At 39.9% G+C, this 14,367-nt stretch overlaps 1 protein-coding gene across 1 annotated transcript; it reads right to left on the reverse strand.

Moving 5' to 3' along the window:
- Positions 1 to 3,978: 3,978 nt before the first annotated feature.
- On the reverse strand, positions 3,979 to 14,361 carry LOC131330326 (ornithine decarboxylase 1B, chloroplastic-like). The gene is made up of 6 exons (XM_058363874.1): positions 13,285 to 14,361; positions 10,935 to 10,994; positions 10,238 to 10,291; positions 9,977 to 10,121; positions 7,948 to 8,122; positions 3,979 to 5,497 (listed from the first exon to the last, which is right to left on the reverse strand). Exons 1-6 carry the CDS (start codon positions 13,588 to 13,590, stop codon positions 4,183 to 4,185), a joined length of 2,055 nt encoding a protein of 684 aa, XP_058219857.1. The 5' UTR covers positions 13,591 to 14,361; the 3' UTR covers positions 3,979 to 4,182.
- Positions 14,362 to 14,367: the final 6 nt, after the last annotated feature.

Below are 14,367 nucleotides of genomic sequence, written 5' to 3' on the forward strand. Positions count from 1 at the left end.
ATGGTCCATGAATGAAAACCGGATAAACCGGACCGAAACCGGTTGAGCCGGTCGAAACCGGACCGGTTTTATCTCAACCGGTTCCGGTTTCTAAAAATCTCAAACCGGATATCCGGTTTCGACCGAAAAATACACTTAAACCGGTTGAAACCGGACCGGTATCACCCCTACTGTTATACCCCTTGTCTAAATGCTTCCCAAACCAAGGATAAGAGCACATAACTAATCCCCCTACCTTATCAAAGTTCTGAATACCGTACCGGTCAGGGTACCGATTTTTCTACTGGTACGGTATGTACCGGTTAAATACCGGGTACCGTTTCGAATTTACCGCAACAATAATATATATAATTCTAATTCAAAAAAATTTCCCATACTATGCAATTCATTATAAAATACCTATATTAAGACAACAAAATTCACATAATTGACTTTAAAATTCACATAAAAATAAAGAAAGCGCATAGAGTTGTTAGGAAGAAAAAATAGTTGTTGAATTTATCAGTAATTAAATTAATTGCATTTATCTATTCTATGACCCAAGCATGTGAATTTATAATTAAATTAATAAGCATGTGATGTGAATGCAGGTTTCCCAAACGGTGGGCTGAAAAGTTAAAACCAAAACCACTAATTTCCATTCCAATACACTGGTTTTCAAAGTTCCAACGCACTTTCTTCTCTCTCTAAAAAGAGTAAATGCAGATTCCAAAATTCCACAACTATTTCAGCTCAAGAGAAACTACAGAGAAGACCAACAGAGAAAAACGTACAGGAACAACTGGAATAGATCGATCAGCTCTCGCCCATGACGGTGATCGATCAGCTGCAGCTTGCAAGATTGCGCTGGACTGACGGAGAAGACCAAGCTCTCGTCCGATCATCTTCTTTTTCTTCTCCCCTCCATTTCTCTATTTTCTTCTTTTTCTCTCCGTTTTGCAAAATTTCGGACGAAATTTTCGGTAACGACATCTCGGCCGGTATTTCCGGTATCATCCGGTAAGGTCTGGTATTGGAGCCGGGACGGTATTAGAGGGTTAGAGTACCGTTTTTTTCTCAAACCGGTACGTACCGGCCGATACGGAGCGGTATTGATAACTTTGTTCCTTATATCCCATCCAAACGGGCCCTCAAAGGGTAGTTTGATATACTTTTGGGTTCCTATATAGACAATAATATATTAACCAATCATATTATTAAAAAAATAGAGTAAAGATCAAGTAATGCTCTCACAATGCTAAAATATTACCCAAATTCTATTATGTGGTCGGTAGGGCCGTCACCTTCTTCCCATTCACCCCTGGTGCACCCATTATGATTTGAAGGCTCTTTGGGACCGGCGAGAATTTGTGATGCTAGAGTGTCCCGGAGCACCACATGACTATGTTTCGGGAGCACTGAATATTTAGACACAATTTAGGAGTTTGTTCTCTTCTTAGATGAATGGTGCTATTAAGTATTAACTTATTTAAAGCCAATTCATACGGAGCATTTGCTCCGACATTAATTGGGGACTCTTGCTAGTAGATGGTGAAATTGGTCTTCAAGAACTAACTGAAGTGCACGTAAGTTGGTCCGGACACTTTATGAGAAAAGAAAGAAAAAAAGGCGAGGGATGATCCAAAATGCAAAGAATTTCATACAGGTTTTAATGGGCTGCGCAACAGAAGAGAACTCCCATTATGCAGTCCTATGGCAATGGCCCGTCTAGAGGAACGAAAACAATGGCCATTGCCTGTGGGAAATAGAACAGGTCCATTGCTGGTGGGCTAAGCATAAGACCTCTCATTCTTTCTATTTTTTGATCAAAAAAAGCATAAGACCACTGACCTCGCCATCCTATTTCTCATGACCTAGTTTTTTAATTGTTTCCTAGTTTTTTTTTTTTAATCACCTAAACATGCCCAAGAGGGCTACCAAAAGAGCAAATCTTTAGCTAAAACATGAAAAACTTGAGCGCGCGGAGAACAGGAATGGCAACGGAGTGGGGCGGGGTGGGTTTTTACGTACTCCGATCTTGACCCGAAAATTATTTCACGGCCCCAACCCCTACCGGGTATTTTTTTGGTATCTCCGTTCCCGCCCTGATCGATCGGGGGAACGGTTTTACCTGTCCCATAAGAAATTTAAAAAATTTGGTAATCTAAAAGCAAAATAAAAGAAAATAGTTATAAAAAAAAAGTGATAGTTTAGTATAATGGTGAAAATATAAAGTTAAGAATAAGGTTTTTGAGTATATGATAATAATATTAAGGTAAAAATGTTAAATTTTAAGTATAATGATAATTAAATTAGGATAAAAGTATAATTATATATATATATATATATATATATATATATATATATTATATATATATGTCGGGGCAGGTTCAGGCGGGTTCGGGGTATTTCCATCCCGAACCTGGTCGGGTTTTGAAATTTTAACCCGACCTTGATCCATATACCTGAAAATGTGTCGGAAAACCCGGCTTGTTCGGGGCGGGGTAGAGCGGGTTAAGGGCGGGGCGGATCCGATTGTCATCTCTGGCGGAAAAGAGGCCAAGTTCGGAGGAAGAAGGGAAAATGACGGCCCTTGACGTGTTTTGATAATTAATACCATCTGATTGCCACAACATGCATGAGGTTGCCACCGCATGAGCCAGCCCATTGGCTTTCCTACTAAACCACGGGCAATTCACCCCAAAATGTTGCAAACATGTCTAATGTCCAGAATCAGAACCATAATGCTCCATGGAGGGTGATATCCATAGTTTGGTCAATCAAAAAGGGGTTCAAAAACCTTTGGCCGGTCAAATATGAGAATGTTTAGGGAAAATGTTGAAAAAACCGTCACTTGTCTAAATGTCGTTTCCTAATCTAATACAGTAAGTTATTTCTTTTCACTTAAATCACCGAAACTGACGTAAAATGCTATTACATGGTTTGGCACTTTAGTTAGGCTCCGTTCCGCTAAGAGTAATGTACTTATTTTTAATTAAAGTTGATGTATTGTGAGAGAATGTATTGTCTCATAAAACGAAAAATATACTTGAAAAATAAAAGCCTTAACGGAACGGGCCTTAGTTCCATGAGAGTATCTATATAGGTTAGCAAAGCTAGTTATCGTGTAAAATTTGGCGGGCACGAATGGCTTGAGCAAGTCTAGAAGCATAATAACATGTACAACAATTTGCATGCTTGATAATTACAAGAAAAAAAGAGAGTTATTTACTCAATTTTCACGCAGTGACGGATTCACATACTGTGGACATTGTTACACATTTTGCGTTGGAGTATTTTGGTATTCTTGAAATGGAAGAACGGAAAAAGTAGACACAAAAACAAGTCACGTCTGCAAGGCACATTCTAGGAACGGTTATCTTTCGGGCAATATTTTCACCCTTCTAGATTGAACACACCAAAGTCGCGAAAAGTATGCCTCGAGGATACAATGCAACCCAAGCGATAAGTGTTTTAATTCAGATTATGTACGATCTGACCAAACCAAGAACACTATGTATGTATAGAATTGATGATGATGGTATAAAAAAACATAGGCACTGAACCAAATTTTCCCTTACTATTGGTGGCTTTTCCAAAAGTCACAATGAATTAAGGTACTCATTGGCTTAAACATCGCCATCGATACCGAACGGGTGCAAATAGCACCGTTAATTATTAGGTGCCATTCACTAACTATTTTAATGGACCGCTTAGGAAAATCTAAAAGACTAGTTTATGAATAATCTTTATTTTGGAAACTATCCAACACAGGCTCAGTTTCGCTAAAATTTTTGGGATTTTTTCTTGTTTTGTTCTTATTCAATTTTTTCCTGTTGTCAGTTTTGCGCATAATTTTTATGAATTATTGATTTGTCTCGTTAAAGACGAATCGAAAAAGTAAAAAATTATAACTTCCATCCAAAAATATTTTTCGAAATATCCAAAATAAAAAAGATCAAAAAAATTAGCAAAAACCACTCTAAAGATTGTTCGATGTTAAACGACTATTCCCGAACAGAGACTATATTCCACAGAAACATAGATACATACTAAAGATTTGACCTCCTATTTGACAACTACTCCTAAACAACTCGAGGATTAGTCGACTACGCGTACCAAATACCAATTCCACAACAATAAAAAAAAGTGTAAAAAAAAAAAAATACCACAACAATAATACGATTGCATGGGGCCTTTGTATTAGCTGAGATTGGAGTACACGAGGTGAGTCGTGATTGCCGCCGTGTTAAATCCATTGAAGTTGGAACCAGCCGCCGCCGTATACGCCCCCATGTTTGGAAACACCAGCCAATCATTCACCTGCAATTCCGGTAACTGGTGACCCGTCAACACCGTGTCAAGGGCGTCGCACGTCGGCCCAAACACTGTCGAAGGGTAAGTCCTCATCCCCCGACAAGTGGGGTTGCCACAGTTCGACGTGCACGCAAATGGCGTCGCATCGACCGAGGCATGGTCATAGAGTATGCAGTTCATGGACCCGTAAACGCCGTCGTTTATCCAGTACTCCCTCAGCTCCCCCCTCACGCGCTTCCCGATTATGTTGGTCGCTAGAGTGAAAGCCGACTCGGCGAAAAACCTCCCCGGTTCGGAAATGACAGTTAGGCCCGGTTCATTTTTGAAGTACTCTTGAAGGGCTGATTTAACGGCGTTTGCAGCGTCGTCGAAATCTGGTCCCGCTGTGAAACCGCCACCGATGTTTAGCACGTGCATTTTCGGCAAGCCGAGCCGTGTAGCCGTGTCAAAGACTGTTTTCACAGCGGCTATTGCGGCTCGGTAAGCGCTGGAATTGGTGGCTCCGCTCCCGATGTGGAATGAGACGCCCGAGACGGTTAGTTTCGCGGCTTGGGCTGCTTGAAGGAGCGTTGTGACTTCTTCCGGGAGCGCGCCGTACTTTGGCCCAAGCGGGCATCTGGCGCCACCGTCATCCGGGGCTTTCACCCGGATGAGCAGCGCGCATTTCGGGTGATACTTACGGATCTTTTCGACTTCGTCTTTTGAATCAAACGTGGTCAAGTTAACACCAACCGCGGCGGCATACTTGATGTGAGACTCGGCTTTGCACGGGTTAGCGTAAACGACACGATCCGGAGAAACTCCGAGGGACAAAACAGCTTCGATCTCGGCCCGGCTGGCGCAGTCGAAGCTTGAGCCGAGGGCGGCCATGGCTCCGAGGAAAGCCAGGTCGGGGTTGCATTTAACGGCGTAGAAAGGACGGACGGACGGGAGGCTGCGAGACCATTTCTCCATGAGAGACGCCACCACACCCAAGTCAAGCACGTAGAAGGGTTCTTTGAATTCTTGCCTCTTGGAGATGACGGATAGTATGAGATCCGTCAGGCCGTCTTCCGGTAGGGCCGTCATCTTCTTCCCTTTCACCCCTGGTGCGCCCATTATGATTTGGAGGCTCTTAGGGTTCGAAACCATGGCTGGGGAAAAAAATGGGAGTGTTTTACAAAGCAGATGGGTTTGAAACTTGTTGTGTTGCTTTGGCACGCTGGTATATATAGGGAAGATATATATGAAGGGAGAATAAATTATTTACACATTTGTTTTTTTCAAATCAATTATATTGCGCCACGTCATTGTGTTCTACTGAGACCACCATTTTGCAATGTGGCGCGATGTAATTGATTTGGAGGAAATAAATATTTGCATTGACGGTGTTAATAATTTATTCTCATACGAAGATTCACACAAAGCTGTAACAAGGGGGAAAAGTGGTGCATTATTTAGGTCTCCTTTTTGGACCAAAGAATCAAGCATAAAGATTAACTGGGGTTTTGAATAGCTTGATTTCGCATTAACTAATGAAACCATAAAAAAAAAATTTGATCACATGTGGTAAAAACCTAATTTGACCAACCCTAGAAGGTGGGGAATGAAACCCACAATGAGAATTGGGCCCAGATCAATCTTTTTCATGGTAATTAAAGGGAATCCTTATTACTTGGCTATTTCATTGCGTGGGGTGTAATTGCAGTGTTTTGGGAGCAATGCTATAAACACTAATAGTTTACAAAGTACTCTACATCAATGCATATGGCAACACATGGGTAGGCTCATCAACTAAAAGACGCCACATGCACATTTTATACTCAGTTCGTTTAAGGGTTTTGGATTTTGAATTTTAATCATTGTCATATATCTTTTTAATTATTACTTTTATTTTTCTCTTTATTTCTCTTCAATCATTACCACTATTTTTAATTATTACTCTATTTCTTTCTACACTTATTACCTTCGTACAAATCCAAATTCTCAAAACGAACGGGGTCCTGGGTCTCCCGTTCGTTTTGAGATTTTGGATTTGAATTTATAGGTAATGAGTGTAGAGGAAAATAGAGTAATGATTAAAAATAGTGATAATAATTGAAGAGAGATATAGAAAAAAATGAGAGTAATAATTTAAATAAAATAAAATAAAAATTATAATTCAAAATCCAAAACCTTAAAACGAAGAGAATCTTAGCTAGTGTGTTTAGACTTCTCCATATTTTTATTTATCAAAGAAGAGATTAGAGGTTAGATTGGAATTTAAGTGGTGGCCAGGAGCACACATGCATCACGGAATGTTCAATATTCAAAGTATTCCAAGCGCGTTGAATATTACGTGTAAGAGGAGGACCCAATAAATATCATGCATGTGACGTTGAAGAGGTACTGAATCGGACTGTTAGGAGCGCTTGATCAGAGGAGAAAAGGTTGTGTAGTGGGCCTACGTGTGGATGATCTTTTCATTTTAATGGATGTTCGGGCAATCTTGCGCATACCTCAACAAATTTCAGGGTCTTGAAGTTCGCGGTTGGGCAAATCCTCTTGTGGTCCCCAAGATTTGAAATATTTAGCTTTCGTGGGATTTGAACATACGACTTCATGGCCGGGTTTCAAGCACTTTTGTTTTATAACCAGATGTTCGAGCCACTTTGTGTGAAACTAAATAAGTTTCAGACCTTGAAGTCAAAGATCGGACAACCCCTGTAGTGGCCCCAAGGTTTAATGTTTGGCCTCCGTAAGATTCAAACATACAAACTTATGCAGGACAGCCACTTGTTACTTTCTAATGCCTACTTGGTTAGACCAGGGCCGGCTCATAAGTTTTGGAGGCCGAAAGCGAACCTCTTGAATGAGGCCACCCTATATTTTTCATACAAAAGTGGCTTACTCCTCAAGCATGAAGCATGAAGCATCAAGCGTTTCTAGTTCTTGCCATCCTTACTCCTTATGATCTGCTATATCTTCTTCTTTTTCTTTTTTGATCTTCTTTTTGATTGGTTATATCTTCCTAGTTCGGCTATATCTTCCGTGTGCAAGTGATCTGCCGACCCTTATGTTAATTTTTTTTCTTTTTTAACGCGTTAGTGTTTCTAATGAATAATTCCACAATTTAGGCCTATTTTGTGGCTCCTAAATTTCAATTGGATCTATTTTGTGTAGAGAAGGCTAGTGCAATTTTTTTTGGACCATCTATATATATATATATATATATATATATATTTGAATCCTAAAAATTTGGGGGCCCTCATTTTTAATTTTTTTTGGGGGCCAGAAGCGTAGGCTTCCCTCGCCTTGGCTATAAGCCGGCTCTGGGTTAGACCCCTTGGTTGGTGCACGCATGTCTTATTTGTAAGCTGTTTTAGACCGCTTGGTTGGTGTACGCATGTCTTATTTGTAAGCTTTTGTTCGCTCATTTTGGGATAAGGGGATCCCACAGTACACCAATACACTACACCGATACACTACAGGTTGTAGGATGTCTCGTTGTGCCCCGTAATGTATTGGCGCACTACATGGTCCCTCATTCTGTTCCTAAATAAGTTTGCTTAATTGAGCAGATTAAAAAACTCTTCCCTTCTGGAGAAGTTTGAAAATACCAGAAACATAATATGAAGACTAGTTTGAAAAAGGAATAGACAAACACGACTTCACTTCTCTATAAAAACCCACCCCAGCAAAAACCCCCCCTCTTCAGCAACATATAGGAATTCCATGCATGAGAGGTGTTGCCTTGATCTCGCACCAGATGGCATGAAATTTATCTGGTGGGCCATGCAGCATTGACTCCTAACGTAGTCACCAATAGAAAATGTATTCAGTGCACGTGCCATTGTGTCAATGCTCCCTCAATTAACGCAGGGTTAATAAAGTAATGGAAATTGATTTTAACACTCCAAAAATTGATGGAGGAGCTCCAAAACGGCGTCGTTTTTTGTATTAACACAGTCCTAATTAATTGTAGGGTTAATAAACTTAACCGAATGAGTGAAGTACTGGGGGTGGTATCCTAGTTATACATAAAAGTTTCTCTAGTTTGAAAACTTAACGAGTGTGAAAAAAAATGAAGTTCAAGTTTGGGGTGAGCAGATATCGAACGATTTTCAAATCGAGTCAATCTCGAGTAGTTTAGTTTTTCTAAACATTATTATAAGTTCAACGCGCTGAATGGTACATTTTTCAAGCTTGATGTAAACGTGAACGAACCTAAACATTATTCAAATTTTACCTATGTTTGCAACAAATCAAACTTAATTGAGTTTTTAATGAAAAAACATGAATTTAAACTCGAGGCATGCACCAAATAACTTTCGGTAGGATCAGAATTTTTTAACATCACTTAAAAAATACTAGTACTTGCAAATGATGGTTTGTTAACAACGTACTTTAAAAGTTTGGCCGAACGGTTTTGGGCTAATTAATGGCATCAAGGATACATTTTAGGTATCAAGAGAAAGGAGATTGCGAATTCAACTCCTCTTTTAAGGTACACACATGCACATTATTTGTGAAGTAAAAATACAATGCAGTTAGCAACTGCTGGTATTCAAAGGCTAGGGTATTGGGTAACAGTGCTATCGTTGTCATTGTCGTTGTCGTTGCTCTCGTCGTTGGCTTCAATACTAAATGAAAATTTGTTCTTCACCTACTCCGTAAGAAATATAAGCAAAAGACACGAAGTCTATGATGTCCCATAGATTTCCAATGAATTTGCTAAATGGGGCTTTAGAAACAAATATAGACTGACCATGATGTAGTTTAGAAACAAATTTTTTTATTAATTTCGCCATCCATCAGGAACGTAACCGCTACCAAATTCTAGTATTCCGTAATAGGAGAAAACAAAAAGAGAAACCCATACAAGATGATATTTCCTGGGTCTTGAATTGGGATACTAAAAAAAAAAAAAAACAACGAAAGTGAGGCTTTTCAAAAATAAAAAATAAATTGAGACCATGGCCCTTTTCTAACCCAGCCTTTCCCCTGCTCAAAATGAAAAATCAACTTTAGTACTAGTCAATTGTTTCCAAAACAAGATTGCATAATGTCCAAGCTAAATCCATGTTGGTTGGTCTCTTTCCACGAGCTTTGTTTTTTATCTGTTCAAACTAGGACAACTACCGCGAGCATTTTGACACTTGCTTAATTTCCTCTCAATTCCGATATCGTTATCAAAGGAAGTTTTCATGCCAGTTTTTTTTTTCCTTATTGAATTGGTATTGTTAGAATAATATTAGGAATATTGTGTGAAAAATGATATTGGCACTTCAAAAAATAAAGGAAAGTGACTTTGGAGTTACACTAATTTTGGAGTGCCTGCATCAATTTTTGGAGTGTCAATATTATTTTCCTATCATGTTACCAAGTTTTCTCGATTTTATTAATTATTGTATTTCCTATTTAGTTTAGGATTTTATTTATGTTTCCTAGTTAGTCTATATTTCCTTTCCTTCCTTTTTTTTTTTTTTGGACAAACATATACACATTCATACATAAACAAAACACAGTACACAACATTATGTTAAGGCAGCTCTAGCTTTCACATGAGCCGCCCTAACTAAAGGTCTAGGAACTTGAACAACATTAAGAGAAGAGCATAAAAATTTAGAGTCTAATAACGCAGCCTGCAAACCATAAGGAGCCGCCTCTGGAGTTGATACAAACTTGCGGGAACGCCATGACTAATAGCCCACTCCAAAACCATTATCGATCCCAGCTTTGATTTCCACCAAAGTCGCCGAAGCTGCATCGCAAAGCTGGACTTGAAATACAGAGGCGGAGACTTGTTTTAACACTCTGAACCCAAGCTGCAGCCCCTCGGGATGAAGCCTCATGCCAAGCACCATCTATAGCAAAGGTACAGCGCTTGTCCTTATAAATTAAAGCCCCGGGTTTTTGAAACCAAAAGCTATGATGCTTCGCAACCGGAGGAGCAGCATTCCCCACTGCCCGCAGCACATACATCTTTCTTTGTCGCGCGTATCCCCCTTCCTAACAATAAGCCCTGCACAAACTTCTGAATCCCGAAAGGCAGTTCATAGCATTATCAATCCACAGCACCACTCTCTCATTATTGAAAGCTGCATTATTCCGCAAACACCACATCCCTTGGGAAAATAACAGAGATAAGAGGTTCCCGCGCACCACCTCCTCAAATGTTTGTCAAATAAATCCACCACTCTAACACCAGTGAAGGACTGACCAGCACAAGTCCAGGAATCCACTCATCCCGAAACAAGAGGTTTCCTTGTTATGCCTGTTATGTTTATTTGTTTACAAGTCTGGTAGCCGCATGTTAGACCTATGTTTTAGGTACAATCAGCAATACATCATTTCGGTTTTCTTAACGATAAAAAGGTATGCCACAACGTAGTATTTCTAATAGAGTTTTAACAAGCCAAAATATACGAACAAGGAATGCAGATTATTAATAGGTTAGAGAAAATCTAAAAACAAGGAAACTGTCCCCAAGATAGAAGACCAAATGAAGTGCAGCTCTCAGGCCACTCTTTCAGAAGTCTTTCTATTGGGCCAGAAAGCCATATAATTATAATGTTGTCAAAATTTATATTTATTATAAATTTTTAGTTCGTCTTTTTTTTCTTTTTTTTTTAACGGTTGCCCCAGCCCAGAGGTTGCCCAAGCCTTGCGGGGCTTACCCTTGTGCCGGCCCTAAGTCTATCCCTTAAAAGTGAACACACCTCCACCACCACAAGTACCTTTCAAGTTTCAACATATAACTTACTGGTAATTCTTCGAATTAGAATTATGCCAAACAGGCATCCCGTAAAATGCCTCAAAGATCTTGCGGCCATCGTCATCAACGTCCTGAGTAACTTGCACCTACGTAGGAATCCATTCGCCGGCCACCGGCCTACGCGCATACCACGCACACGCCATTGATGAATCCGCCCAGGTTTTTACGGAGTAGCCCTAGGTTGCGTTAGAAGATTGCAGCCGACTCACGAGTGAGAGACAGATAGAGAGAGGGTCACCGAGATCGACACAAGATGGATTAGGAATATTATGTTACCAAGTTTTTTAGGCTTTATTATGGAAATTGATATTCACACTCCTTTTTTTACTATCCACACTCCTTTTTTTGTTCTTATCTACATGAATTTACTTTCTTGCCATTTTTCAATTCATTTTTTCATACATCCAAAGGCAAAATAGTAAATTCATGTGGAGAACAACAAAAAAGAGAGTATGAATGATAAAAGGGAGTGTAGATATAATTTTCCTTTCATTATTGTAAATTCTGTTTAGTTTAGGTTTTATTTATGCATGTTTTTCCTTATTTGTGCTTATATAAGAGAAATTTTTCAGTGTCGTATAGGTATCACGTAGTGTCCGCTCGGAATATCCAGGTTGTTTATTTCGATTTTGGACGGTTCAGATTTGGAAAGAGAAAGATGAGAGAGAGTGGTGGGGTGAGAGGAGAGAGATGGTTTCATTCGAGGCCGTCCAACACACTTTTGGACTGTCCCGATGGGCTATTCGGACACCACGTGGGCATGGTCACTTGGTACCCACCCGGTACCCAAAAATTTCTCCCTATATAAAGGCATGTTACACTTATGTTTTACACATAGTCAATAATGCATCATTTCGCTTTTCTTCACAGATAGAAGCAAGTTTTGTCATCTCTCAACCTCGAATGCATAGGAGAGGTTGAATTGTGTTGCAACATTCGCCTGACAATCCACTAGGACCTCAGAAAGCATTCAATTTGAGGTCGACTCTCATCCACGTGCTATCAATTGGGCTAGTCCATATGGGCATTGGCCTACGACTTAATTTGGCCCTTAAGTAGAAAATGCGATTAGTCTCCTGCATTTATCGGTCCGTTGGTAAGCTTGATTCTTGATTTGAAAAACTAACAAGTTTCAAAAATGCATTTAAATTGAATCGATCTTTGACGAGTCTATTAATGAGCATATACGCAATGAGCCTAAATAGTTTGTTTTTTTTCCTGCAATACAAGTTGTCAAATCAAGTACTCTCGTAAATTATTATTCAAAATTGATTTAAGGTTGCTCAAGATGGATTCAAATTCAAATATTAATGATCTCAAAACATCTATTTGAGTTTCACCTATTATTTAAAAGAACCGATATGCTTTATTTAGACCGATAGCTAAATAAAGCTTTTAATGAGTCAAATACGAATCGAGCTCGAGTAGATTCGACCATAAAGGGATGTCAAATCAAAAAACATAAGCAAGTTAGTAGAACTTAAGAATTAAAGCATACTTTTCCTCTTACCCATATTTTCCACCTCACATGATAAACAGCCAATCCACATCACAGAACAATATCCAAACCAACCAATAATATTCACTCGCACCAGATAACCTACCCAATCCTCCTTGCCACTTATTATCCATCACACTTGACCCCCCCACCAACACATAACCACACAAAAACCCACACCCTGTGTCACATAATTCGCTTGCATGAGTGATAGCGCGAGCGTAAAAGTGTCTTCAAAATACATTTCAAACTATCAAAATTTGCAAGAGCGAAGAATGAGAGCGTGAGTGAAGTGCAAAGATTAAAAGCAGGAGTGCATGATATTTTAAAGAATTATGTGACTAAGGGGACATTTTCGCTAGTTGTTAAGTTATCTTGTAGTCTATAAAAGTCAAGTTGTTTTCACTAAATTAATAAAGGAAAAGTCTTCAATACACACCTCTTTAAGGTGTGTATCATATGCACCTATTGTGTGGTTCATATTGTGCCACCTCATAAAAAATTACTTGTAGAACCGGTTATTCATAACATTTTATTTTGTATCGTAACTTTTATACTAAAAATTCGTAACTTTTCAACAATATGATTCGTAACTTTTTAACAATAGATTCGTAACATTTTGAAATTCATAACATTTTGATGTATTTTAATGAGGGTGCATATGATACACACCCAAATAAAAGACGTGTATTGTAGCACTTCCCATAATTTATAATTATAAGTTGGCCCTAAGCCCACACCCATCTCTCCCTCACATATTAAAATCCACTTGCTCTCTGTTTTCCCCTGTTTTCAAATCCACCACATACACAAACAACGACCTTATCGCTCCCAAAAAAATCCTCTCCGAAAAAATGGCTGTCACCTCTGCCGCTGTCGTCATCCCGTCCCTCACCGCCGTAAAACCCACCACCGTGACCGCCTCAAGAATCACCGCCACCGCTAAACCCGCCACCACCCCGCTCCCCTGCCTCGCCATCAAATCCTCACTAAAACAACTCGGCGCTGCCATGGTTGCCACCGCAGCTGGTGCAATGCTTGCAGGAAACGCGATGGCCATCGACGTTCTGCTTGGGGCCGACGACGGCGGGCTGGTTTTCGAGCCCAGTACCTTCTCCGTCGCTTCCGGGGAGAAAATCGTTTTCAAGAACAACGCCGGGTTCCCCCACAACGTGGTTTTCGACGAGGATGGGGTGCCCTCCGGCGTTGACGTTTCGAAGATATCGATGAGCGATGAGGATCTTTTGAACGGTCCGGGGGAGAGTTATGCTGTGACTTTGACTGAGAAAGGGACTTACAGTTTTTACTGTTCGCCTCATCAGGGAGCTGGCATGGTTGGGAAGGTGACTGTTAATTGAGGTGTAATGATCAATTTCCTCTGGTTTGTGCATTTTAGCACTTCTCTTGAATATTTGTAGATTTATAGCTCGGGTTTGTAGCTAAATAAGCACTTGATTTTCTTTGTAATTGAAGGAAATCTTACAAGATCTATCATCTATCAATTAATATAGAATTGTTGCAGACTATTTATAGAGATTTTTCGTAAAAGAGAAGCACAAAAAATTACCATGCCTGCTGGGAATGGGGGATGGTCCGTGCTGTGCACCATCCGAGCTGTCCGTTTGGCAATCCAACTTCGGATCTCGGCAATGAACAACTCGGATGCTACACGGTAGAGATAAGATCCAAGCCGTTGGATTACCGAACGGACGATTCGGATGGTGCACATCATTTGAAGCACTCTGGTTCTAACATTTGGAAAGATTATGAATAATTAGCAGCGAGGTGGCAAGGTTGATAAATCTCAGGAAGCATAATTCAAGTGCACATTACAAGT

This window comes from Rhododendron vialii, chromosome 6a (genome assembly GCF_030253575.1).
Source record: "Rhododendron vialii isolate Sample 1 chromosome 6a, ASM3025357v1".
Taxonomy (NCBI): Eukaryota; Viridiplantae; Streptophyta; class Magnoliopsida; order Ericales; family Ericaceae; genus Rhododendron; species Rhododendron vialii.

Coding starts and splice junctions, on each gene's coding strand:
- LOC131330326 (XM_058363874.1), bottom strand. CDS start 13,590: ATGGCCATCGCGTTTCCTGCAAGCATTGCACCAGCTGCGGTGGCAACC. Junction 10,995..13,284: donor AGCAAGTGGATTTTAATATG/TGAGGGAGAGAT, acceptor GAAACTTGAAAG/GTACTTGTGGTGGTGGAGGT. Junction 8,123..9,976: donor CAAAGCTGGGATCGATAATG/GTTTTGGAGTGG, acceptor GCGTTAATTGAG/GGAGCATTGACACAATGGCA.